General features: G+C 62.0%; 2 protein-coding genes across 2 annotated transcripts in view; one reads left to right on the top strand and one right to left on the bottom strand.

Annotated features, from left to right (window-relative positions):
* Window positions 1-4,349: 4,349 nt before the first annotated feature.
* Window positions 4,350-16,051, top strand: FLRT1 (fibronectin leucine rich transmembrane protein 1). Its single transcript, XM_006106558.3, has 2 exons — window positions 4,350-5,223; window positions 13,356-16,051. Exon 2 carries the CDS (start codon window positions 13,405-13,407, stop codon window positions 15,427-15,429), a length of 2,025 nt encoding a protein of 674 aa, XP_006106620.1. The 5' UTR covers window positions 4,350-5,223; window positions 13,356-13,404; the 3' UTR covers window positions 15,430-16,051.
* The window catches only part of MACROD1 (MACRO domain containing 1), a 42,372-nt gene continuing 30,704 nt past the window's right edge, over window positions 12,091-23,758 (bottom strand). Inside the window, exon 4 of the mRNA XM_006106559.3 lies at window positions 12,091-12,125. Coding sequence (XP_006106621.1) covers window positions 12,106-12,125 — 20 coding nt within the window. The 3' untranslated portion in view covers window positions 12,091-12,105. The remainder of the gene's footprint in view (window positions 12,126-23,758) is intronic.

Below are 23,758 nucleotides of genomic sequence, written 5' to 3'. Positions count from 1 at the left end.
TGGAGCCTCCAGCACGCCCCCCCGCCCCCAAGCGATAAGCTGCCCCTGCCCGTGGCACCTAGAACCTGCCTGGTATTGCTGGCGGGAGAAGGGGGAGGGAACCCACACAGCTCGGGCCTGTCTTCAGGGAGGCCTCCGAGCCAGCCCCTGCCCTCAACCCATGGCTCCCTCCCTTCCAGCCCAGGCCTCTACTCCTGCTCCCGGGGACACGGTCCCAGCCTGTCCCTGGTCCCCTCCCACATACCCTGGCACCTTCCAGTTCTCCAGATGGTCATGGCCTCCCTGCCCAGGCCCCTGTGCTGGCTCCCACCTCCCTCAGTATGAAGAGAGGCCCTCACTCCCCTGGGCCTTCAAAACTCCCCTGAGGCCAGACCCCGCCTCCCGCTTCAGCTCAGACCACTGCCCTCTCTAACTCAGCGCTTTGGGACACCAGCCCTCCCACCTCACACAGCCCTCTCACCTCTGAGCTTTTGCATATGCTGTTCTCTCAGCCTGAAAGTGCTTCCTACTCCACTCTCTACGGGTTACAGGGATCAGTCTCTACTCCAAACGGGAACAGCCCCCCTGCCCTGGGGCTCCGGCCCCAGCCCTCTGCGCCCGCCCGGAGAGAGGGCACCTGGCCGAGGCAGCCCCCGGGCCCATGCTGGCTCCAGAGGAGTGACCCGCACTCCGCGGGGGGACGCGAACAGGCCCTGGGACGGCCATCCTCCTGGGAGGGAGCCAGCGGCCACGGAACAAACTGCAGGTCGGAGGCACAAAGAACCTTTTCATCTCGGAAGGTCAGACACAGATGCTGACCTCCACCTGGAAGTCCAGAATGAAAGCAAACGCCGGGTCTCCGGGCTCGCGCCGGCTCTGACCTGCTTACAGGGATCTAAACTCAGGCCCCTTTGCACATGTCCAGCGAGGGGGCCGGCGTGGTGCTCATTTAAAACGCCGCTTGGCTGAGCCTCCAGCCGGAAAGCCCACCTGGTGTCCAGCAGCTCATCCCCGGCGTCTGATTAATAACGCGCACATAAAAACCCGTCCCGAGAGCCATAGGTTGAAATGAAGCAGGAGGGCTAATTGCTAATATAAGAATTAATATCAGCGAGGAGCGATCTTTCAGGCAGCCAGGAGCTGTAACGATGGAGAGCGTTTCCATGGCGGGGAAGCCCTGAGGTCCGAGGGCGGGGGGTGGCTCTGGAAGACGGACAGGTGGTCCGGAGGAGACTGGCCACACCTGCCCCATTCTAGCGCCACCGAGCTCCCCCGTGACTGTCAGGACGTGGGAGTCGGGGACCAGAACCACAGCCTGCGTCACCTTCCCCAGGGAGCCCCTGGGATCCGCACCCTGCCTCTCCTGCCCTCACCCCTGCTTGGCAAGATGGGGCTTCGTGCCCTCCTAATGCCATGTGTCTCCCGCTGCGGCCCTTGGCAAGCCAGTGGCCACTCTCCGGGACCTCAAGCTCCCGGAGGACGGGCTCCTCGTTGGGTCCCAGCGTCTTGCCTGGTGCTGGGAGCATGACTGGACTCAGTACATGTTTGCAGGATGGGTGGAGGGGGAGATGGATGGGTGGGTATATGGAGGGATGGATGGATGGATGGATGGATATGAGAGGACCTTAGGAGAGACACAGAATGTCTCAGTGCAGTGGGCCCCGGGGCCGCCTTGCGTTTGTGTTTCTTTTGTGCTGAGATTGGCATCGTGTAGGGAGAGGGATCTGGCCCAGAGTTTGAGGCCTGGCTGTCATGTTGGTCGTACGTGGACAAGTCCCTTCTTTTTATTTTAAGCCCCCTTTGCGCCTGCACAATGGGGGCGGTCCTCCCTGCTCGGCCAGCCACGCTGGCTGTCCCCAGGCACAGGGAAGACAGCAAAGCAGGAATGACCTGGAAAAGGATAAGGGCCCTTTGTCCGCGGAAAGTGCGCGGTGTGGAGAGGTGGGACCGTGCACTTGGCTTTCTCTCCCCCTTTCAGATTTCTTCTCATGCAGCTGTGATGTTACTACAGCAAACAGTGAACCTGTGCGGGCATCTCGAGCAGTTCCAGACGGAAGCTTTTATTCCGTTGACCCAAAAAATGGCTCTTTGGTACCTGAACGCAGAGACCGGTGGGTGGGGGCAGGCGAGGAGAGGCGAGGTGGGGGTGAGCAGAGGCGGCCTCATGGGGGGAGTGCCCAGGAGCTGGCCAAGGAGGCGGGGGCCAGAGAGGGCTCCCGGGTGGCTGAGCCCTTGGGGCCCCACAGATTCATCTCGTCCTTGGTCAACTTGACTGGCCACAGAGAACGTCCACGCGCCACCGCTGACTTCGTCTGCACTGCGTGGTTTCGCATACTCGATCCAGTCGTGTGCCCACTGGGGACTCCACGGCTCGGCCGGTAGGTGTCCGCCAGAGGGCGCACTTACACATTTGTTCCCGGCCCGGTGAATACTAGGAGGCTACTAACACGCGTCCTGGTGCCCCCACACGTGCAACAAGCTCCCACCTCCAAGCACGCCCACCCACCAAGCTGACCTGGGAACACACATGCACCCCGACGCCGAGAGGCACCCCTCAGCCACGGCAGCAGTCAGGACCCCGTGGGCCCCATGTGTACGCCTGGCTCCCGGGGAGCTTTGCAGGGCCATGGGGCAGGCACAGGTAGGGGCAGCGGGGAAGGGCATACCCAGGATATACTCAGCTGGATGGGCCATAGCTCTGCTTGAACCCTGGGCTTTCTACATGAGGAAACACCGTGGGGAGTTCACGGGGTACATTAATTAGGCACCTTCTGTGTGCAAGGCACCGAGCCGGCCACGTCTCAGTGAGCAGTCTCAGACAGCAGAGCAGTCCCTTCCCTGACCCTGGAGATACTGTGCCACTGCTGGTTTGTGCGACCACCCACCAAGGCAGGAGGTGAGGGGTGAGGTTAGGTGGGCTGTTGCCGGAGGGGGAACAGCGTGGGGTTTGGGGGAAGTGGTGGAGACAGGTGGGTGGGCCAGGCAGGGCCAGGCCTTGTGGGGCCCTGGAGGCTGCCCCAGGACCACTGCCCCGACCCCGAGGGCTGTGGGAAGGGCCTGATGCAGCGGGTGAAGCTGCCTTCCTGCATTCATAGTTTCTGAACTCTCTGTCTTGGGGGACCAGCGGCTGCCTCCACGCGCCCGCCCCCCCTCCGACCCCCACGGTATAAAAGTTTCCTCGCCTCGACCAGGGGGCAGATGACCTCATTGGACTCTTTCCATCTCTTGCTTTCACAGAGGAATTACCGTTTATAATTGGATGGAATCCCACAGGTGCAGGAGCGATCAGAGCCCACACTGGAGCCCAGCGTCACCCCCCATGAGGGGGCTCTGTCCTCATCTTCCCTCCTGTCCAGCCCCCACCCTGCCCCTTCCTGGGGGCCACTCCGCCGGCCTGCTCACACCTGCTGTCCCCTGGGGCTTAGTGGTTCTAAACCTCCTTGCTCCTGGGGAAGCTTGTCCCCAAACCTGCCCCATCCTGTGGGCCCATCGGCCTGCTCGGCCTGGCCAGCGCCGCCCCTCTGAGTGCAGCCCTGCCAGGCTGGGTGCCCCGTGGGCAGCGACCCCCAGTCTGGGCTCTGGGCTTATTAAAACACATGCCCTGAAAATTCGTTTTTATTTGGAACAGCCCCTGACAATAAGCATTTCTCAAACCCGCCACCTTCAGCCCTACAAAGCCAAGTGCCCAGATGCAGCCGAGCCCATCTGGATCCTATTTCAAACCAGAGCTGACACTCAGATGTGTAATGAAAGCACTTTCCAAAGAGGGGCTCCTGCAGGGGGAGTCGGGACACTGGGGCAGCGGGGCCTCCGCCAGGCCAGTGAGAGGCAGTGGGTTTGTTGGGATTCCTGCAAACAGCCGGCCCTGCCCCCAGGACTGTGGAAGGGCAGGTGGGGCGCGGAGCCCTGACCCCAGCCTGGGGAGCCGGTGGCCGCAGGAGGGAGGCCAGGACGCAGCTTCCCTGGTCCCCTGATGCTCCTGCTCGCGAAGGGCAGCGGGACGGCAGCGCTTGTTCTGGAAGCCGAGGCCACGGGCCCAGTGGGGTCCAGCTGCTGGGGGAGCGGAGCTCTGGGCTGGGGCAGGGCCCCTGCAGCCTCAGGCGCTCTCAGGACTTCCTTTCTCTCATTCCCGTGGCCCCCTCCCCCGGAAAAAGGGGAGCCAGGGCTCTGGGGAAGGGACTGTTTGTTACTGGGTTTGAGAAGAGAAGGGAGGTGGTGGACAATGGTCCCAGGCCCTCCCAGCTCATGGGAAAGTGCCTTCAAGAACAGGGTGCCAAGGGATGGGAGGAGAGGGGTCGCAGCCCCAGCAGCCTGTCCCCGGGGGGCTCCTAATTCCAGGGTTTAATCACTTCCTTTGTTTTTTGGCAGGTGAGGAGGCAGGGAGTGGGTGAGGAGGACTCCTATTTGGACAGACAAGGCCAGGAGGTGAAGCAGGAATAACCCATCCCTCACCCCCGCCCCGGCCTCCCTTCGAGAAAACCTCTCTGCAAACAGGGGCAGCCAAGCAGGACCGAGCCCCCGCCCCCAAGCATCTTCCCAAAGAGGGGCCGGTGGGGCCTGACAGCTCCGGTGGCGCATGTCACAGCTCAGCCCGCCGTGCGCATCTGAACTCCTCCGCGGGTAATGGACTCCCGCCCGCCCCCGGAGACGGAGACGCAGCCCGAGTGGCAGGAACGCCGCGTCTTTGGAGAGTGGCTCCCTCTCGTCTCTGTCTCAGCAGAGCGCTCCCTGCACGGGAACCCATTCTGCCAAGTGACTTAAAGGGATTAAAAAATAAAAAAAGACCTTGGTAAAGAAAAGGGGGTCAAAGCCACGCAGAAGCCTTTTGGAGGAGGTGGTGGCCAGCAGACAAAGAGCACAAGTTGAAAGAGGCAGTGAGAGGCCGCCCGCCCGCCCCGATGGGCGCCGGGCCGTAGGGCATGCCTGGGGCGCAGGGGCCCAGGACACCCGCAGGCCGTGCACGGGAGTCGGGGCTCCGCCGGGGAGAGGCCCGCAGCGCCCAGGGCCCAGGCCGTGCAGAATGCTGCTCTGGACCCGCAGCCCTGCCTGACCTGGAGGAGCCCAGAAGAGTCCAGCACAGGGCCGCCTCCTGCACGCCGGGCGGCCCCCAGCGCCCCAGGTCTGCGGTCTGCACCCCGAGTGCCAGGGCTGAGGCCGGAATGTGAGCGTGGCCCAGGCCCACCTGGACCCAAGCGCGGCATCCAGAGCGGCCATCCCAGCCAGACCAGCGGCTCAGCGAAGGAGGTGAGGCGGACGGGAAGGGCCCCACTGGTGCAGGCAGGCCTGGGGCTCCTGGTGCCCAAGGAGGGCATACAGAGAAACAGCTGGCCCACCCCTCCCCAGGCCGGGTCAGACGGGGGGCACAGAGCTCCCCAGCTCTGTAGCTCTCCCAGCCACCCACACACGTAGTGCAGGCCGCTGGCCACTCTGCGTGCCAGGGGAGGGCTCACCTGCTACCTGGTGGCCCCGTGCTGCGGGCTCTGTCCCAGGGTGGGTGGGCCCAAGGTGCAATGGAGTGGTCTCTCAGGAGTCACCGCTGCACACCTTCCGGGCCCGGCTGTCCTTGGAGGTGGGTCTCGCTTTGAGCCCCTCTGAGTTCTGCCCAGAGGGGGCAGCAGCGAGGCCGCGGGGAGCAGAACTTTGGTGGCTTCAGTGCTGGCGAGGAGGACCCAGCCAAGGCCCCGCTCCCGCTGGCCTTTGGGCAGCCCCTGCTCGGCTTCCGGCTCAGCCCCAGAAGGGCAGTGAGTGCGAAGATGGATGGGAGCAGCTGGCTGGGATCCCCAGGCCTGGACCCCTAAGGTCTGCCAGGGCTGGGCCAGCTGGGGGACAGGGTCCTGTCCTGTCTGCCCATCCCCAGAGGCCAAGAGGGAGGACTCAAGCCTCCCCAGACACAAATCCTGGCAACCTGGAGCGGAGGCGGCGCCCTGGGCAGGGCAGGGAAGCCCCAATTCATTAACAAGATGGAAAATGACACTTCCCCGCGTGCTTCCCCAGGAGAGGGGCTGATTTATGACGGCTCCGGGCCGGGACATTCGTCAGCGCGGCGTGGCGCGCACGCCGTCTGCGGGGGCATTAATAGTGTGTTATTAGCCACCAGCGTGAAAGATGCCCTGTGGATGGGCTATTTGCTGTTATTTATTGTGGAGGTGCCAGCCCAGCAGCGGGGCTGGCTGGAGCCTGAGCTTGGCCCCTGCCCGACTGCCTCCCTGATGTTTGGCCCCCTTCTCCTCCCAGCCCCGTCAAGGGGGTTGGGGGGGGGGGCGTCATCCCTGGGGCTGAGGCCAGGACGGGAGGGGGCAGCTGGCTATGGTCCCCCAGGCCTGTACCCCAAATATTTATGGAGAACCTGTTCCGTGCCCGGCTCTGCCTCGAAAATGGGCTGGGGAGCCGTCGGACGTGGGCTGGCAGCTGGCCTTCCAGGTGTGAGCGGCGTGACCTTAGGCCCCTCCCTGAGTGCGCTGCCCTCTGTGCACTAGAGGCCCAGGCTCCACAGGGTGTGGCCGGGGTTTGTGAAGGGCTGGGGTGCAGCAGGCGCTCAGGCTGGCCATTTACTGCCACTACCTGGTCTGACCCCAGCGGGCCAGAGGGGCTGACCCCCGGGGGGGGGGGGAAGCAGCCCCCATGAGACCCTGCTTCAGCCGGACACTGTCCATCATCGCCTCCCGTGCCCACCCCCAGGAAAGGGCTTGAGAGGCGGTGCCAAGGCCGGAGGAGGCGGGCAGAGAGAGGGCTGTCCACAGCGGCTGGAGAGTTCTCTCTGCCCCGGGCCCGTCCGTCCCCTCCCTGGGCCTCTGTAAACAGCCGATGATCTGCGAGATCCTCTCCCTCCCCAGCCCTGAGAGAGGGTTCCCCCAACACCCCGTGCGTATCTGTGGGAGTGGGAGGGAGGGGCCATCTCTAAGAAAGGGGGGCCGGCCTCTGACGCCTGGAGGGGGACCTGCAATTGGGCAGTTCCAGGCTGGTCACCCCATATGAGAGGAGATGAGTGGGGACGGCAGGGGTCTACCTTGGGTTTGCGCCCTCCCAGGGTGGGGCCTCCCTAGCTGAGCGGCAGGTAAGACACTGGGAAGGGGAGAGCAATGGACATGGAGCCCAAGGCCTGGGCTTGTGTCGGCCTCCCCACCACGTGCTGCACAATTCAGACCAGGCCCTCTGCCTCTCGGGGCCCCATGGTGGAGGCCCCGGGCTCTCTGTTACCTCCTGGGTGGGGCTGACGGAGGGCCGGCCTCTCTCTTCTCTCCTACGGCCGGGTCCTGGGATTCAGATTCTAGGGCTTCCCTTTTGGCGAATTCATTCATCCATCCATCCATCCATCCATCCATCCATCCATCCATGCATTCATCCATCCATCCATCCATCCATCCATGCATTCATCCATCCATCCATCCATCCATCCATGCATTCATCCATTCACAGATGTTTATGGGCACCCCCGGGCCAGGCTGTGGGCGAGGCTCATGGATAAGACAGAACGTGGTAGGAGTTTGCATTCTCGAGGCAGGGTTTGCACAGTCAGCTTATCCTACATACTGGGGAGGGGGGGGTTCTCACCAGGACCAGGGCCTGCATGGTGAAGGTGCCCCACCTCTCCCCAGCTCCCAGCCTCCGCCACATGGTCGGCAGCATCGCCAGACCTCGTCTTCCCGGGTCACCCGCTCCTCTCTCGGCCCCTGGCTGCCAGGATCCCGGCTGCTGAGGAGGCCGGCAGGGCAGGCCCAGGGGACCACTGCCCTGTTCGCTGGGGCTGTCCCAGCCCTGCAGGTGCTGCCCTCCCTCTTGCTTCCTCCCAGCCCCCCAGAATAAAGGCCCTGGGGCCCCCTCCTACCTCTGAAACTCCCCAGCCGCTCCTTTTCCTTCCTAAAAGGAACTGAGCCTAAGTCTAGGCAGCTTCACTAAAAATGCACACTGACGGGGAAGTGTCAGGTGTGGAACCGCTTATTAAATGACGCCGGAGAGAAAGAGACAAAATTACACGTGTCTCCTTTCATCCCCCCCTCCCCCTCCTGGCCCCGGACAGTGTCATATCGAACACTGTTATCAATATAATTAACCTCCTAAGACCCAATTTTAAAGTCTTATTTTTAAAAGCGATTTACATTCTCTGAAGTTCAGGACACCCCGGCCCCCGGCCCCGCCCAGGCGGCCTGCGAGGGGAGATGAGCTGGAGGTACGAGTACATTTTTAGTGGATTTGCATACCTGCCTGCAATTACCGCCAGTGATAACTACTGATGCATAATGCATGCAGCATGAAATTAGAAAAATAATTAACTTCAGGCTTTAAAAGAATCCCCACCCCCACCCCCCACGGATTACAAGTTCTCAATGGCACCAGTAGACAGATCAGGCGTGGAGTTGTGCAGTGTGGGGTGAGAAGGGCCTTGAGGGCCGTGGCATCCAGCCCCCTCCCGCCCTTCCCGGGGGAGGGGCGTCCTGGAGGGGGGCAGCTCCCAGGCCTCCCTGGGCAGAGAGGTAGAGGCTGCTCCCCCCTCTGCCTCTTGACCTCCCTCCCTCCCTGTGGCTTATAACCGGGGAGGTCGTGTGGGCTGGTGAAGAAGAAAATGTGGGGCCCCTCATTATTTAAACAAAGATTTGCTGAGGACCCACCACAGATATGGAGGGGACCCTGCCTTGGTGGATCCCCCCCGCCTCCCCCTTCCTGGGGCTGAAACTGCTTCTGTCCCCAGTCTGCCCTGCACACCTCGCTCCTGCCTGGGGCCCTGCTCTGCCAGTGGGTGAGGGCCTGGCAAGGTTTAGGAAAACACAACAATTCTTCTTGCTGAAGGGAAGGCCTGGGAGGGGGGGCGAGGGGTGTCCTCTGTCCCGCCTCCGCTTCCCGGCCCTCTTGTGTCTGCCTTCCCTCTTCTGAAGCTCAGCCAGGACTAGTGGGCAGCCGGCCTGAGTGGCCATAGGAGGGCCTTGGGGTCCTCCCTGGGGACAGTTGGGGCAGCTCTTCTTCCCAAACCACCAGGCCTGTGCTGGGCACTCCCCGCAGCCCTCCCTCAGCGGCACGTTACAGATGAGGAGACCGAGACCCAGAGAGGCATCACCGCCGGTCACGCCGCCGGGGACTGGGGAGGCCAGGTTCTAACCCAGCGCCCTGCTGTCCTCTCTCCTCACACACCTCTTTCTTGGAGTCACCGCCTCCCGGAATTCTCAGATTCCTCACTGGTGCTGATGGGCCCGCGCTGCTGCCGGGATGTAGGGCCAGTGCTCCCACCCAGCCGGGGGCAGGGGGGGCGGGGGGGCTGAGGAAGCACAAGGTGAGGAGTCCTCCAGGTAGCAGCGCTCCCAGTGCACCTGGAGGCTCAGCAGGCAGGGGAGTGAAGACGGGGCTGGTGGGGAACAGAGGACAGAGACAAGCAGTTGACACAGAGCCTCGGCCAGCGTGGCTGGGGCAGCGGGAGAATCACAGCAGCTGTGAAACCTCAGGCATATGTCACATCCAGGCTGCCCTTATGAGGGGGTCCTTTGCACGTATTACCTTAATGCATCCTCAATGGCCACACTCATAGATGAACTGAAGCTCAGAGAGGGCAAGTAACTTGCTCAGGGTCACACAGCCTGGAGGTGGCCGAGGCAGGACTCAAACCCAGGTTTCTCTGTCCTGGAAGATGGCAGGAGCTAGTAGCAAAGGCCAAGAACGGTGTCCCTCGGCTGATAGGGGTCTGGACACCTCCAGTCTGAGCCACCTCACTCCTTCCCTCCCCTCCCCCCAACAGCAGATCAAGGATCCTGCTGTCAGTCATGGAGCTGGCAGGCCATAACTCACACCATGCTGAAGTCTGTGGGACCCGTGCAGCGATGACAAGTGGCCCCGTAAAAGACAGGCGATTTACCGGGTTTAATTTCATGGCCACATAAACCATCCAACGCACAACTAGGGAATAAAAAGGCTGCCTAGCACCTGGGCAATTAATGGGCTTCTCCAGCAAGGCGTGCTCCCCCCACCCCCAGCCCAGGCCCCGCCCTACTCTCCCAGAACCAGGGGGCTCAGAGTTGGTGGCCTTGCGGAAGGGCTAGCAGAAGAGACTTGAGCCAAGATGGATGAGGCCCACGGATAGGGGAGCAGAGAGGCCTTGGGTCCCTGCCTCCCAGATGCTGGTTGGTTATCCATCAGGCATCTCTGAAATATGCAATTTACACTCCGTCATTGATGCCGGGGGCTCTGGAGGCTGCCGTCTGCAGCCATGAGCTGAGTGGGCACCGGGAACGGACTTCCACGCCAGAGAAGGCGGCGGCTGGCCTTGCCTTTGGCCTGAACAAGCCTGCCCCCTGCTCAGGGCACTGGCCTGGCACAGCAGAGCGCAGGGGCCGCCGCATCCCCGTGCCAGGACGCAGCCTTGGCAGACCAGGGCGGGGGGGTGTCCTCTGACCATTTGCTGGGGCCCAGGCAGGGGCTCCCCCAGGCTTGGCCTTGACCCCTGGGACCGAGGGGGTGGCCTTGGGTGGGCCTGCACCTTCCTGTCCTCAGCACCTGCCCTGGCCCTGTCCGTCTGCTCATAAGCAGCTTGGGACAGGACCTCCAGGCTCCATCACCTTCAAGTTTTGGCTCCGTGCAGGGTAAGGGACAGATGTGCAGCCAGAAACCCGGGCTGGCTGTGACCCTGGGTAGGCCCCTCCCCCCTGAGCCTCAAGCTACGCGGCTGTAAAATGGGCCGGAGGACGCGTGTGTGTATGACAGGGTGAAGGTACAGACATATGCCTGTGAAGGAGGTGGGTGAGGTCTGGCTCGAGGGCTCCCCCTGCTGCCTGGGCTCATTCTTGTCCTCTGGAGGTCGGCCTACCTAGGTCCATGGGACCATTCCCTGCTCTGAGCCCATCCGTCCTGTGATCTGGGCCAGGGCCCTTCCCAGTCCCGGGTATGAGGACAGGTAGGGGAGTCAGTGGTCAGATAAGGTTGGGCAGCCTGGGATACCCAGGCTCCGCCCACATCTTACGCGGTGGCTCTCAATGCCGCTGAGGGCAGGAGGGGCTGGGGAGCATGGTGCGAGGCTCTGGGTGGGAGATGAGAGAGGGAAGTGGCCGGGGAGCCTGGTCAGGGAGACAAAGACGACAGCCTAACCTGCAGGAAGCACAGACCACCTCCACCTCCCGAGGGTGGGGTGTGAGTGGGGTGAGGACCGTAGCCTGGGCTGGGGGCCGAGGTCCGAGGCTGCAGTCCTTGGTCCCTCAGGCCGTGGGTGCTGGTGGAGGGAGCCTGAGCTGGCTTCACGGGCCCCGATGCTGGGCATGGCTCAGCCCCCCTCTTCCCCCTCTGGTTCCAGGTGCAGACCCCCGGCACCCTTCCCCCCGATCCTCAGTTGCTTCCAGCCAGGTGTCCTGGGCTGGCCCTTGACCTGCCCTGGGGGACCCTGTAGACAAAGCTTCATGCTGCAGACAGGCCCTGGGCGGGTTAGTGCATTAGCGGCGGGCGAAGCCTGAGATCTCTCCAGAAGCCTTGGAGCTGCAGGCTGGGCAAGGCCCCTGTAAATGCAAATGGTGTGAATGTGGGGGGCTCAGGTGGAGGTGCTCCCACGTTCTCAGTCCCTTCTGTACTCGGTGGTCACTGATGCCAGGCCACGGCAGGCCACCACAGCCCCTGGCCCCGGCCCTCGCGCGCCCGAGATGTGGTTGCAACATTAAAACACGATAGTCACCGAAACAGCATGACCCGCAGTCCACAGACACTCAGCGCTTTGGGCCTGGTGACCAAGATTCTGGCCGAGGCTCCCCCTTACCACTGCTCCAGTGGGCGTGACTAAGTTCACATCTCATCTGTGAGATGGGAATGAGAAGGGCTCTGACCTCCTGGGTGCTGGGAGGATTAAATGACTTAATAATTCCTAAAGCTCTAGGCGAGGTCTTCATTAGAGGATGAGCTACTGAACAGACATCTGTTGGGTGACTGGGTGGCCAGATGCATGGATGGATGAGTGAGTGGGGGATGGACAGACAGATGAGTGAGTGGGGATGGCGGATGGATGGACGGACGGATGGATGGATGGATGGACGGATGGATGGCTCAGTGAGTGGATGGGTGGATAGAAGGATGGATGACAAAGCAGACGGAAGCTCTATTGGCATCAGGAAGCCCAGCAGAGGAGAGGGCATCTGAGCCTGGTCCTGAAGGGTGAGGAGCAGTTTGCTAGACGGAGAAGAGCAGTCCTGGTATAGAGACAGAGAAGGAAGAGGGTGTGACAGGGCTGAGACACGGAGACACTTGGCCGCTAGGGCGTGGAGTGAGGCCCCGACTGGCTCCGCGCTGAGCGTGTCCGGATTCTGCTCTGTACACCAGGGCTGCCCCGGCCGGGGCCTCGGTGCAGGCCCGAGGGGCCACTGTCCCACCCCTGAAAAGCCTTTGTGAACCGGGATTTATACAGCAGGCCTTGGCCTGCCGCGTGGAGATACCTTCCCCACTGAGGTTGAAAGATAATTTCTCTTTAATTGCTTTTTTTTAAAAAACCATTATGAACAGTAAAATAATGAAAAAGGTCTATGCTGCAATTTTTCCATTTGTGAAAACTGAAATTACACCTCCAGGCAATTCCCTCAGAGCATGGATCTCTCCCTCCTTTTGTGTCTCATTTCTTTAAATGTAACAAAAACATATACATATATACACATTCAAGTTTTGTGGCTTTCGGAAGGGGACAAGGTGTGGAGTCATCTCCCACAGAGCGCAGAGCTAGGGAGGGCGCCTCTGATGAAGAGAGATTTCTGTAAATACGCGAGAAAGCAGTTCTGTTGACACCTTCTTCCTCTGTCTATAAAATGCACGAGTGACACAGGACATGTTTTAACACCAGACAATGAAGCGCCCGCTCTCCACCGCTCAGCAGTGACGGCGCTGGCAGCTCCTTTTCCGCAGGTTCTGGTCACGCCCCCCCCCCCCCTTTGAGCTCGCAGGCCTCCCCGAAACCAGCTCTCCCGGCAAACCCTGGGCCTGAGCCAGATGTGAGCTCCTCACTCCAGTGAGAAATGGCTCGGAATCCATAAAACACGCCCTAAATCCATCCCATCGACATGGACCGCCACGCGTGGCATTAGCCGTGAAAACTGGTTCAGTGTGAAATCTTGAAGGAAGAAAGCGGAGCTGCGGGGTGGCCGTTGCTAGATGAGCCTCGCCGGAGGCTCAGGGTCGCCATCCAGGAGGGCAGGCAGCCTCCGTCTCATTCACGGGCAACGTGTCACTCCCACTGAGGTTTGAAGTTAGCCAGAGTCCACCTCAGCCTGAGTGGTCACCTGTGACATAACCTGGGCACTGAGGCCCGGGTGCCTGTGCCTCCAGGCTGGATTTCTGCCCCACCTCCCCGCCCGCAGCGGCCTCTTGGTGGCACGCGGGTGGCCGCTGCGAGGCGACGCCCTCTCACCGCACGTGTCTTGTGCTCCTTGCAGGTGTCGAGGCCCCAAGTCAGGTGAGGCCCGGTTCCCCCCGCCATCCACCATGGTGGTGGCACACCCCACTGCCTCCGCCACCACCACTCCCGCTGCCACGGTGACGGCCACCGTCGTGATGACCACGGCCACCATGGACCTGCGCGACTGGCTGTTCCTCTGCTACGGGCTCATCGCCTTCCTGACGGAGGTCATCGACAGCACCACCTGCCCCTCCGTGTGCCGCTGCGACAGCGGCTTCATCTACTGCAACGACCGGGGGCTCACCTCCATCCCCCCCGACATCCCCGACGACGCCACCACCCTCTACCTGCAGAACAACCAGATCACCAACGCCGGCATCCCCCAGGGCCTCAAGACCAAGGTCGGCGTGCAGGTCATCTACCTGTACGACAACGCCCTGGACGAGTTCCCCGTCAACCTGCCCCGCTCCCTGCGGGAGCTGCACCTGCAGGACAACAACGTGCGCGCCATCGCCAGGGACTCGCTGGCCCGCATCCCGCTGCTGGAGAAGCTGCACCTGGACGACAACTCCGTGTCCACCGTCAGCATCGAGGAGGACGCCTTCGCCGACAGCAGGCAGCTCAAGCTGCTCTTCCTGAGCCGGAACCACCTGAGCAGCATCCCCTCGGGGCTGCCCCGCACGCTGGAGGAGCTGCGGCTGGACGACAACCGCATCTCCACCATCCCGCTGCACGCCTTCAAGGGCCTCCACAGCCTGCGGCGCCTGGTGCTCGACGGCAACCTGCTGGCCAACCAGCGCATCGCCGACGACACCTTCAGCCGCCTGCAGAACCTCACCGAGCTCTCGCTGGTGCGCAACTCGCTGGCCGCCCCGCCCCTCAACCTGCCCAGCGCCCACCTGCAGAAGCTCTACCTGCAGGACAACGCCATCAGCCACATCCCCTACAACACGCTGGCCAAGATGCGCGAGCTGGAGCGCCTGGACCTGTCCAACAACAACCTCACCACGCTGCCCCGCGGCCTGTTCGACGACCTGGAGAACCTGGCCCAGCTGCTGCTCCGCAACAACCCCTGGTTCTGCGGCTGCAACCTCATGTGGCTGCGGGACTGGGTGAAGGCGCGGGCGGCCGTGGTCAATGTGCGCGGCCTCATGTGCCAGGGCCCCGAGAAGGTCCGGGGCATGGCCATCAAAGACATCACCAGCGAGATGGACGAGTGCTTCGAGGCGGGGCCCCAAGGCGGCGCGGCCCATGCGGCCACCAAGACCACCGCCAGCAACCACGCCTCTGCTACCACACCCCAGGGCTCCCTCTTCACCCTCAAGGCCAAGAGGCCGGGGCTGCGCCTTCCCGACTCCAACCTTGACTACCCCATGGCCACGGGCGATGGCGCCAAGACCCTGGTCATCCACGTGAAGCCCCTGACAGCGGACTCCATCCGTATCACGTGGAAGGCCACGCTCCCTGCCTCCTCCTTCCGGCTCAGCTGGCTGCGCCTGGGCCACAGCCCGGCCGTGGGCTCCATCACAGAGACCCTGGTGCAGGGGGACAAGACGGAGTACCTGCTGACGGCCCTGGAGCCCAAGTCCACCTACATCATCTGCATGGTCACCATGGAGACGGGCAACACCTACGTGGCCGATGAGACGCCCGTGTGCGCCAAGGCGGAGACAGCCGACAGCTACGGCCCCACCACCACACTCAACCAGGAGCAGAATGCCAACCCCATGGTCGGCCTGCCCCTGGCGGGCATCATTGGGGGCGCTGTGGCCCTCGTGTTGCTCTTCCTGGTCCTGGGGGCCATCTGCTGGTACGTGAACCGGGCCGGGGACCTCCTGACCCGGGAGCGGGCCTACCACCGAGGCAGCCAGAAAAAGGACAGCTATCTGGAGTCGGGGACCAAGAAGGATAACTCCATCCTGGAACTCCGAGGCCCGGGGCTGCAGATGCTGCCCATTAACCCTTACCACGCCAAAGAGGAGTACGTGGTCCACACCATCTTCCCCTCCAACGGCAGCAGCCTCTGCAAGGGCACGCACACCATCGGCTACGGCACCACCCGGGGCTACCGTGGCGGCGGCATCCCCGACGTAGACTATTCCTACACATGATGCCCGCCGGGCCGCCCGCCCCCGCTCCCACCTCCTCCTGGCGCGGCGACCCCGCGGCTTTGCCCCGCTTGCTGCCATCCGGCACAGCAAGGAGAAGAAACTCCACGGCGACTTTCCCAGCAAAAAGCAGCGTTGGGGGAGGGCTGACACTTTTCTAGAACACAGCCGAGAAAACAAGTTTTTTTAAGGACAGAAGATGGGAGGGGGGTGGGTTGACGTTGCTGAAGACATAATTTATACCAAATTATGCCAGTTGGGGAGGGAAGGACTAAAAATAATATTGCAGGAAGGGTTGGGTCAGGGCGTTTTCCCCTGAAGTGGAAAGATACTACCTGTACCGCCTCTGTGCGCGCCTCCTGCCCTGTTCAGGGCCGTCACGAGGGGACCGTCGGAGAGAAGCCGCCGTGGGACACGGACGCCCCCGCGCAGCGCTCGCTGCCAGCCGCTCCCCGGCAGCGACGAGATGGGAGAGGCTCGGGCCTCTCACCAAGGAGAGCGGGAGGAAGAGCTTTTCTTCAGTCTCTCCCCGGTTCTCCCCCTACCATTTCCCTCGCAGATTTCCAGAAATACCGCGTCTTCTACTGCGTTCTTTGAACAATGATGTAACCGATTAAAAACTAAACTCCCTTTTTCCTATCGGAACCCTCTCCACTTCCATGGACCACACGCCGTGGAAGCCCCCTGGAAGCTGTGGCCTTCCCGGCCACTTGGAATCGCGTCTATCCACCATCGCGAGGTGCGTCTCTGAACTCGGACGGGTCGATAGAGCCGCGGAGACGGTCCTGACCCCGCTTCTTGGGTCGGTTCGTACCATTTCTTGAGACAATAGAGTCATGAACATGTTGCTTTCCCCTAACAATCATTGAGTAAGTAGACACGGTGTGTTGGGGATCGGAGTGGGGTGGGGGGACAATGCCGTTCCTAAAGGCAGAGGCGTGTCTGTTCTGGGCGGGTGGCTGCGGGGACCCTGGGCAAGGGATGCTTCCAGTTTGATCCTATCTCAGGTTGCCCAGAGCTGGGCCATGCTCCTTTCTGCTATAGAGAAACTTCCTTTAACTGCCAGTATCTTCATCCCCCCCTCCCCCGCCCCCCACACACACATGTAGTCACCTCAGTACTCCTTCTCTGTGCTCTGCTTCCTCCTGGGACAGGTAGCTGGTGCAGGGATGGGTTCTGTGTGTTCTTTTACATCAGCTGATTAGACTTAATGGTTTCCATGGCTGCTCAAACAACACCCAGAAAAAGACATGAAGATTCTCAGAAAACCCCCGGGGAGAGACTCCTGAGTGCAAAACACTCAGCTGGACTGTTCCAGAGGCGGAGGCCCAGGTCTCCCGAGAAACAAGCCGGCCCCCAAAAGGGCAGTGAGCGGGGCCCTCCCAGAGTTAAGGCTGATGGCCTCCCCTGGAAGCAGCGTGGCCGTCATTTATCAGCTGACGGTGCAGCCTGGCGAGCCGTGAGACGAAAACGACAAAATAACTACACAAACCCGGACGGAAGAGCGGAGGGCGCCCGGGTTCTGCTCGCTCTGCGTCCCTGCTCTCGGGAACAGGTCGCCCTCCGTCAGCATGCCATGTGCCCTGCACCGGGCAGAGCGGTGTCAGAGGAGCGGCGATGGCCGGAGGGCAGGGAGGATGAGAAGGGGTCCAGCTGCTGGTGGCGGCGTTTTCAAAAGGCCTCAGCTGCTCTGACAAAAGCCAGAGGCAGGAGGGCGAGACTGAACAGCGGTCCCAGGGCCTGGGCTGACAGCTCGATGGACATGAAAAGGTGCTGCTGGCCCTTCAGGGGAGGGGGTGGGCAGGAACGGACACGAGACCCGCGTGAGATGGAGGAGAGACGCGGCCGGGCTCGCCGTGGCCTGGCCGACAGAAGGGTCCCACCAAGTGGGGCTCCCCGCTCCCCAGCCCCAGGGTCAGGCTGAGGGGCAGGGACACCCTGCATTCGAAAACAAACCTTTTTCCCTTTTCCTGTTTTCTCAGTGTCAGGAGAGAGATTTTCCAAGCCTTAATTCCACGTGTGTATAAAGGTGGCCTCCCTTTGGCCTGTGGGGCCTCCAGACACAGGCTCGTCCCCATTCCCGGCAGCGCGGAGGGGCAGAGGGGCGCCGGGGGGTGGCCCGGAGGAGAGGGTGCGCGCACGGGAGTGGGGCGCTGGCTGGAGGGCAGGCGTCTGTGGTCTCTGCTGTTTCTGAAGTGAGGTTCCCTCCCTCAAGGCACCACTCCTGCCTTCCGCCAGTGTCCCAGGAAAGTTGGTCCCTGGACACCCCACTATCAGCCCCCAGGCCCCCCACTGCCAACGTGCTCAGTCCCCCCTCCCACTCGAGGCCCTCCCTCCTCCTCTCCCCAGGCCAGGCGGAGGTCAGGTCATCCCTCCGAGGCTGGGAAGGCACCGGGGGCAGTAGGGGACCCAGTCCGTGAGGCTGCGTGTAAGGGAGGGGGGCCTTGCAGGCCTCGAACCAGCCTGTGCGGAACATTCCCCCCAGAGCATTAAGCAGGCCTGGCCCCGCCCAGCCCCAGGACAGAGTCCCTCTCCTACTCCAGCTCTTGCAGGACCAGCGCTCAGGCAGGGCTCACACGGGGGCTCAGAGCCCAGGCCCTGCCTGACTCGCCGCGCATCGTCCCACCCCTGTAGGCGCAGAAGTTCGTGGAGACCTGGCCCAGCCAGCGCCCTGGGGCCCGCCCTCATCTTTTCTGCCCTAAGCACCCCAACATCTTCCCAGCGTTCTGTCTGAGAGCGGGACCGGGATGTCTGCTGCCTCACGTCCCCGCAAGCCAGGGAGGGGCCTAAAGCCAGGTCCACTCTGAAACCCCACTCCCTCCCGATCCAACTCCCCCGCAGCTGGCCACATAACCACGAGAGGGGGGATGTCCCAGGGCCCCCGCCCCACCCCCCTGGACGCATGTGAGGACACAGGGCCCGTGAAGACAAGCCGGGACCTGGGCCACCACTTCTGTCTAGAATCTGCCTTCGGTGGGTGGCCCGCCGGACCCTGGCAGCCTCTAACCAGCCAGGGCAACCTTGCTGGCCTCGGCGGGGACGAGTGCATTTTGTGGCATTTAAAGCAGGTTTAAAGCAAAAAAAAAGCCCACGACATTTCTTTGGTTGGTTAAGTGGTTTACCCTTCGTGGTAATTAGATGTAGTGATTGGACTCTCTTTTCTATTACATGGCAATTTTCCTTTAAATTTCCCCTTTAAAAAAAAAACCAGGAAGGAGAGCAGGGAAGGAGAGGAGGCAGCAGGGCCAGGCGAGCCATTTGCATTTTGCGAATGAGGCCTCTAAGCTCAGCTCAGGCGTTGGGCCCAATGTATGGAATGCTTCAGAGATGACTAAGAATAAAACCTATTAATTAGTCATACTCGGCTCCACAGACATGACGTGCATCGAAAGCTCCTTTTCTTCCCTGTTCTCCGTCCCTCTTCCTGTGGCCTCCTGAGGAAGCCTCCATCTTCTCCTTGAAATTGGCTCCGGCTTCCTGGCCGCCTCCATGGTAACAGGCCGGTGGCTAACCAGGGGGCGAGCCCGCCCAGGGCTGCGGTGCTGGGCTCGGGGGCAGGAGCTGGGGCAGTGGCTTCTCACTCTGGGTGATGCTGGCAGAGGAGGTGACAGCAGCTGGGAAGATGGCAGTGGCTGGGGGGCCCAGGCTTCCCCACCCAAAGCCTGAATGAAGGCCATGCCTGCCTTGTGCCTCTCCTCCCTCCCTTGACGGGTCCAGGGAAGCCCACCAGCCCCAACAAGGGGAGCCCAAGGCCAGGCAGAGAGGGAGGAGGGGCTGGGGGGCCCCCAGAGAGCTACGGGGAAAGTGTGCTTTGCAAATCCACAGCTTCTGTTTCCCCCCTGTCAAGTGGGGGTGGGCTGAGGTGGCGCCTGGCTGCACCCAGTAAGCTGGATGCTCCAGAGCCCACCTCCCTCCGCGCATCCTGGAACTAGTTGGTCCAATACAGGTGACGGAGGACCAGAGAGGAGGGACAGCCAGGTGAGGGACGCCCGTGGGTCTGAGCAGGCTGATCGGAGCCTGGAGACGGGGCTGGGCAGCGCGCCTGGGGCTGCATCCGAGCCTCCCTCCTCACCCCCTGGGAGCTGGGGTCCGAGGGGAGGGCGCCCTGCCCCCCAGAAAATAGCAGCACGAGTCCCAAAGCCAGCCCACGCCACTCCAGACACCTGCGTCTGCTGAATGCACCAGGGAGGAGGACTGGGCACCTGAGGCTGATGCTGATGAAAAATACAAGGAAAATTGGATGCGGCAGACAGGGAGCGACGGGGCTGGGGCACCTGCTGGAAGGAGGGGCCTCAGGGTGCACGGCAGTCTGTCCCCCCCAGGACCAGACCGAGCTCTCAGGGCCAGGACGTGGACAGGGTCAGCTGTGGGCGTCCCATGAGCCCAGGTCCCCTCCTGCGTTCAATCGGCGCAGGTGATGGGCAACAGACACCTGGCGCTGGATCGCTGCCAGGCTGAGTGCTAACAAGCAATTCACAGCCTTCCAGAATGCAGGCCGAGGAGCATCCTTTTTTCCTGAGGAGGGATGAAAGGCTCAAAAATGCAAATCATTACCATTTACAACCAAGCGAGTCTGCTAAATTGATTAGGAAAGATTAAACTCCTCGGAGGTGAAGGAAAAGGGGATTTTTCGAGTTTTATGAACCTGCCCCCAGTGACCATGCGTGTAGCAGGGATTTGACAAGCCGGGCTCAGGGGCTGCCTCTTTGCAGCTGCTGGGGGAGCGGAAGGCCGACACCACCCAGGCCAGAGCGCTCGGCGTGCCCGGGGTTGATGAAGCTGGGGCTCAAGCATTGCCCTCGGAGAAACCAAGTCTGCCTCCGTCCGGGGCCTTGTGCTCTGGCTCTGAGACAGGGTGGGCTACTCGGCCCTGACAACAGTCACTCAGAAGCTGTCCCCGCCCCCAGCAGAGCCTCTCCCCCTGCCCTCCAGATTCTGTCCGCCCGCAGCCGTCCAAAGTGAGGGGAAGTGGCCAGGCCAGTCACTTAGAGAGTAGGACTGGAGCCATGAGCTTTTCTGCTTCTTTCTGTTTCAGGATGGGTGTGTCTCCGATCCATCCGTTCCCTGCAGTCAGTGGAAGGGGCGTGGGGCCAACTGTAAAGGGAAAAGGGAAGGCAGGGAAGAGAAATTGGCCTAGCAGAGGAGTCAGGCAGTGAGCTCTCCGTCACAGGGAGCATTCAAGTACTTGATGAGGCTATGGCAGGGATTTTCCTGGTTCTTGGACTAGAAGGTCCTGGTCCCCCCGCCCTTTATGTTATCATCCCCAGGACCCTGAAAGGGAGACATGGAGAGGATGACTGTGCTGCTCCGAATGACCGGTGTCCTCTGAAAACCCCAGACCAAGGCCGTCCCCCAGCCCCTCAAAGAGCTGCCTGTGCTACAAAAGAGAGGCCACGAAATTCCCACCCTCGGTGTCCCCTGGGAGAGGCAGCACAGACATCACCACTCCATCCAGGAGTCTGGGCAGGGGGTTCAGAGGGTGGCCCACCCCTGGGGCCACCTCCCAGCCTCGGCTCCGGTCCCAGCTGCCTCCTGGACCTGCTCGCACTGCCAGGGCCCCTGCCACGCCGAGCTCCCCGCACCGTCCCACCGGCTGTTTTCCTAACTCAACACCCTCAGCGCTGCCGGCTGGGTACATCCATCCCAGCCAGGTTGACGGCTGCCTGGGGCACCGTTCACTCTGCCTTTTAAGCAGTTACCATTTCTTTTGAAATGTTCCAAGTACTTGCCTGGAAAATCCACGTTTGCTTCTTTAAAAACACTCACAGAAAGGTCCCCAGGCTCTGGATTCCTCCTCCCTCTACCTTCTCCTTTTCCCTTTGCATTTTTAACACAGTGTCTGTCTCTGGTTTCCTAAGTTCCATTATGGCTGCGGTCAGGCCCGCTTTCCCACCGTAAATGGGATTTGCGGGCGCGCCCCGACCCCCGAGGCCGCGGGGGCCAAGCGGCCTGTTCTCCCCTGGGCAGACCTTCAGCCCCGGGGCAGCTCCTGCCCTGCTTCCCGCTGGACAGGGGTCACCCCCTCCACCCTTCCGGGGCCTTGTGCTACCGCGGTGCCCTGCTTGTGCCGGGCGGGCAGTGGGCATGCTGCGGGGGCTCACCCCCACTTCCTAGCAGTCAGCCCGAGGCCCCGCAGTCATCCGAGCGAGCAGGGCACCCTGAGCCCTGTCCTTGCGCACCCACCCTCGCCGTCCCCCACACCTGAAAGCCGGAAACGCTGAGCCCGGGAGTCCTTGCAGGAAGGTCTTCGCTGTCACCGCCCCTAAATCTCTTTTACAGCTGTCAGGGCGGACGGCTGCTCGGGCAGGGTGCCAGGCCCCTGAGCTCGTCCGTGTCGGGTCACTGAGCCCAGCACAGCGCCTGGCACACGGCTGCTCCATCATCTCTTCTCCAACCCACCTCTCGCTTCCTTGTCCTCCCGCCGACGTCTGCCCCCTCAGGCTCCGCGCAAAGGGCCCAGGCGTGTTAGCAACCCCTCCCCCCAATCTGGCACCTGCCCCCTGGCAGCCTAGCACGCGAGGGGCCTCTCAGGGCTCCTCCTCTCTGAAGCATCTCACTCCGCTCTCCCTCGGACCCACCGGTCATCAGCTGCGAGCCTGACGGGGAAACCCAGCCACTGGGCGGCGTTCGCAGGCAGCCTGGCTGGCTCGGTCACCCCGCTCTGAGCCGAGCCCCAGGCAGAGGACTGGGTGTCCCACCTGTGTGACCCTCCCATCAAGAGTTCCCACACCCTGCGCCACCCCCTGGAGGAACTAACCGAGCTTTCTCCTCAAGATGGAGAAAAACAAAGGCAGCGCGAGCTGACAAAGCCACAGTGACGGCTGCCACACGCTCGTCTCCCTGGAGACGGCGGTCCCGGGCGCCGCACACCTGCCCTGTGTGGGGGACATGCCTGCAGAGTCCCAGCGACCACCCACCTCTGGCTGGTCCTGTTTCCGAAAGTTCTGGCTACCCGGCGGAAGATACAAAACCCTGAAACGAGCCTTAGTTTTTCTTTTTTAAAAATATGTTTTTATTGATTTCAGAGAGAAAGAGAGGGAGAGATAGAAACATCAATGATGAAAGAGAATCATTGATTGGCTGCCTCCTGCACGCCCCACACTGGGGATCGAGCCCGCAACCTGGGCATGTGCCCCGACCGGGAATCGAACCGTGACCTTCCTGGTTCATAGGTCGATGCTCAACCACGGAGCCACGCCGGCCAGGCACTAGCCTTAGCTTTTTTCTACCCGACCCAGCACGCCACCTGCCAGCAGCCAGTGTGCCCGGTGAGATGCCCACCCGGCGTCCAGGGCCGGGCGCCAGGCTGCAGTGGGTGGGGGGTTCTTTGGACGGGGACCTGGTGCCTTGCAGCTCACAGAGATGCTGAGAGCCGTGGGGAGGGGTCTGGATGGCCCTGCACGTGAGGTTTGTCTCCTGGAAGGGAGAGAAGGGGGGAGCGATGGTGCGGAGGGTTGGGGAGCTGCAGGGGGTGAACGTGGAGAGCCAGCTGGCTGGAGCGGACGCCCGCTCATTACGGATGTCCCCAGGAGGGTGTGAAAGGAGGCAAAGGGGAGAAGTCCGCTGAGAGCACCCCGGGCGTGAACACTGCAGAGGGAATGTTTTGAAGACTCACCCACAGCAGACCCCTTTGCCGGTCAAGGTTGTTGCGTGGCCTTTGGTTTTGAGCGGGATCCGTTCCCGGTGGTCTGGGGAGGAGGCTGGGGGCGGGGGGGGGGGGGGCCTCAGCCGGGCCCTGGAGAAGGGTGGGCCCCTCCCCTACAGAAGGCGGGTGCCTCAGCTCTCGCAAGCCTGTGACCAAGGTCCCTTCCGCTGCTGAAAAACCCCTGCCCAGGCACCCCAGCCCCCCTGGGGCCCCTTCCCTTCCTCCCCTGCAGGATCAACCCCATAGGCCACTGGGCTGCACAGCCCTTGTCTCTTCCCTTTTTCTCTGAAGGGCAAAGCAGTCTCGGGGGTTGGAGGGATGGGACCACCCCGCGGCTGCTTGCTGCCGTCGGAGGCGGGCTGACCCGGCCTTGCCTCGCCACCGGCCTCACTCCCAGCCTCACCACCACAGAGAGGGGTTTGGAAACCAACACACACGCTCACCACGACCACAATACAAACCAAAATGCACTGCCACCCGCCCCGGCCTCCTTCCTGGAAGTGCCTTGAAAACCCAAATGTCGACACCAATGGGATGAAACAATCGGGTCCAAATTTTCTGTTTGTCCTGTTTTCCAAAGAAATGGCCAAGTCCTCCTTTCCTTGGGCCCTTCTTGAAATAAATAGAAAAGATTTAAATTTTTACCCTCCTCCTCGCCCACTTATTCTCCGGCTCGGGGCCCATCGT

This window comes from Myotis lucifugus, unplaced genomic scaffold (genome assembly GCF_000147115.1).
Source record: "Myotis lucifugus unplaced genomic scaffold, Myoluc2.0 scaffold_845, whole genome shotgun sequence".
In the NCBI taxonomy this organism is placed as follows: domain Eukaryota; kingdom Metazoa; phylum Chordata; class Mammalia; order Chiroptera; family Vespertilionidae; genus Myotis; species Myotis lucifugus.
The sequence above is the reverse complement of the archived record's forward strand: the minus strand, read 5'-3'. Positions and strand labels throughout refer to the sequence as shown.

Bases quoted from the DNA above. Each gene is read 5' to 3' on its own strand.
- FLRT1 (XM_006106558.3), top strand. From the start codon at position 13,405: ATGGTGGTGGCACACCCCACTGCCTCCGCCACCACCACTCCCGCTGCC.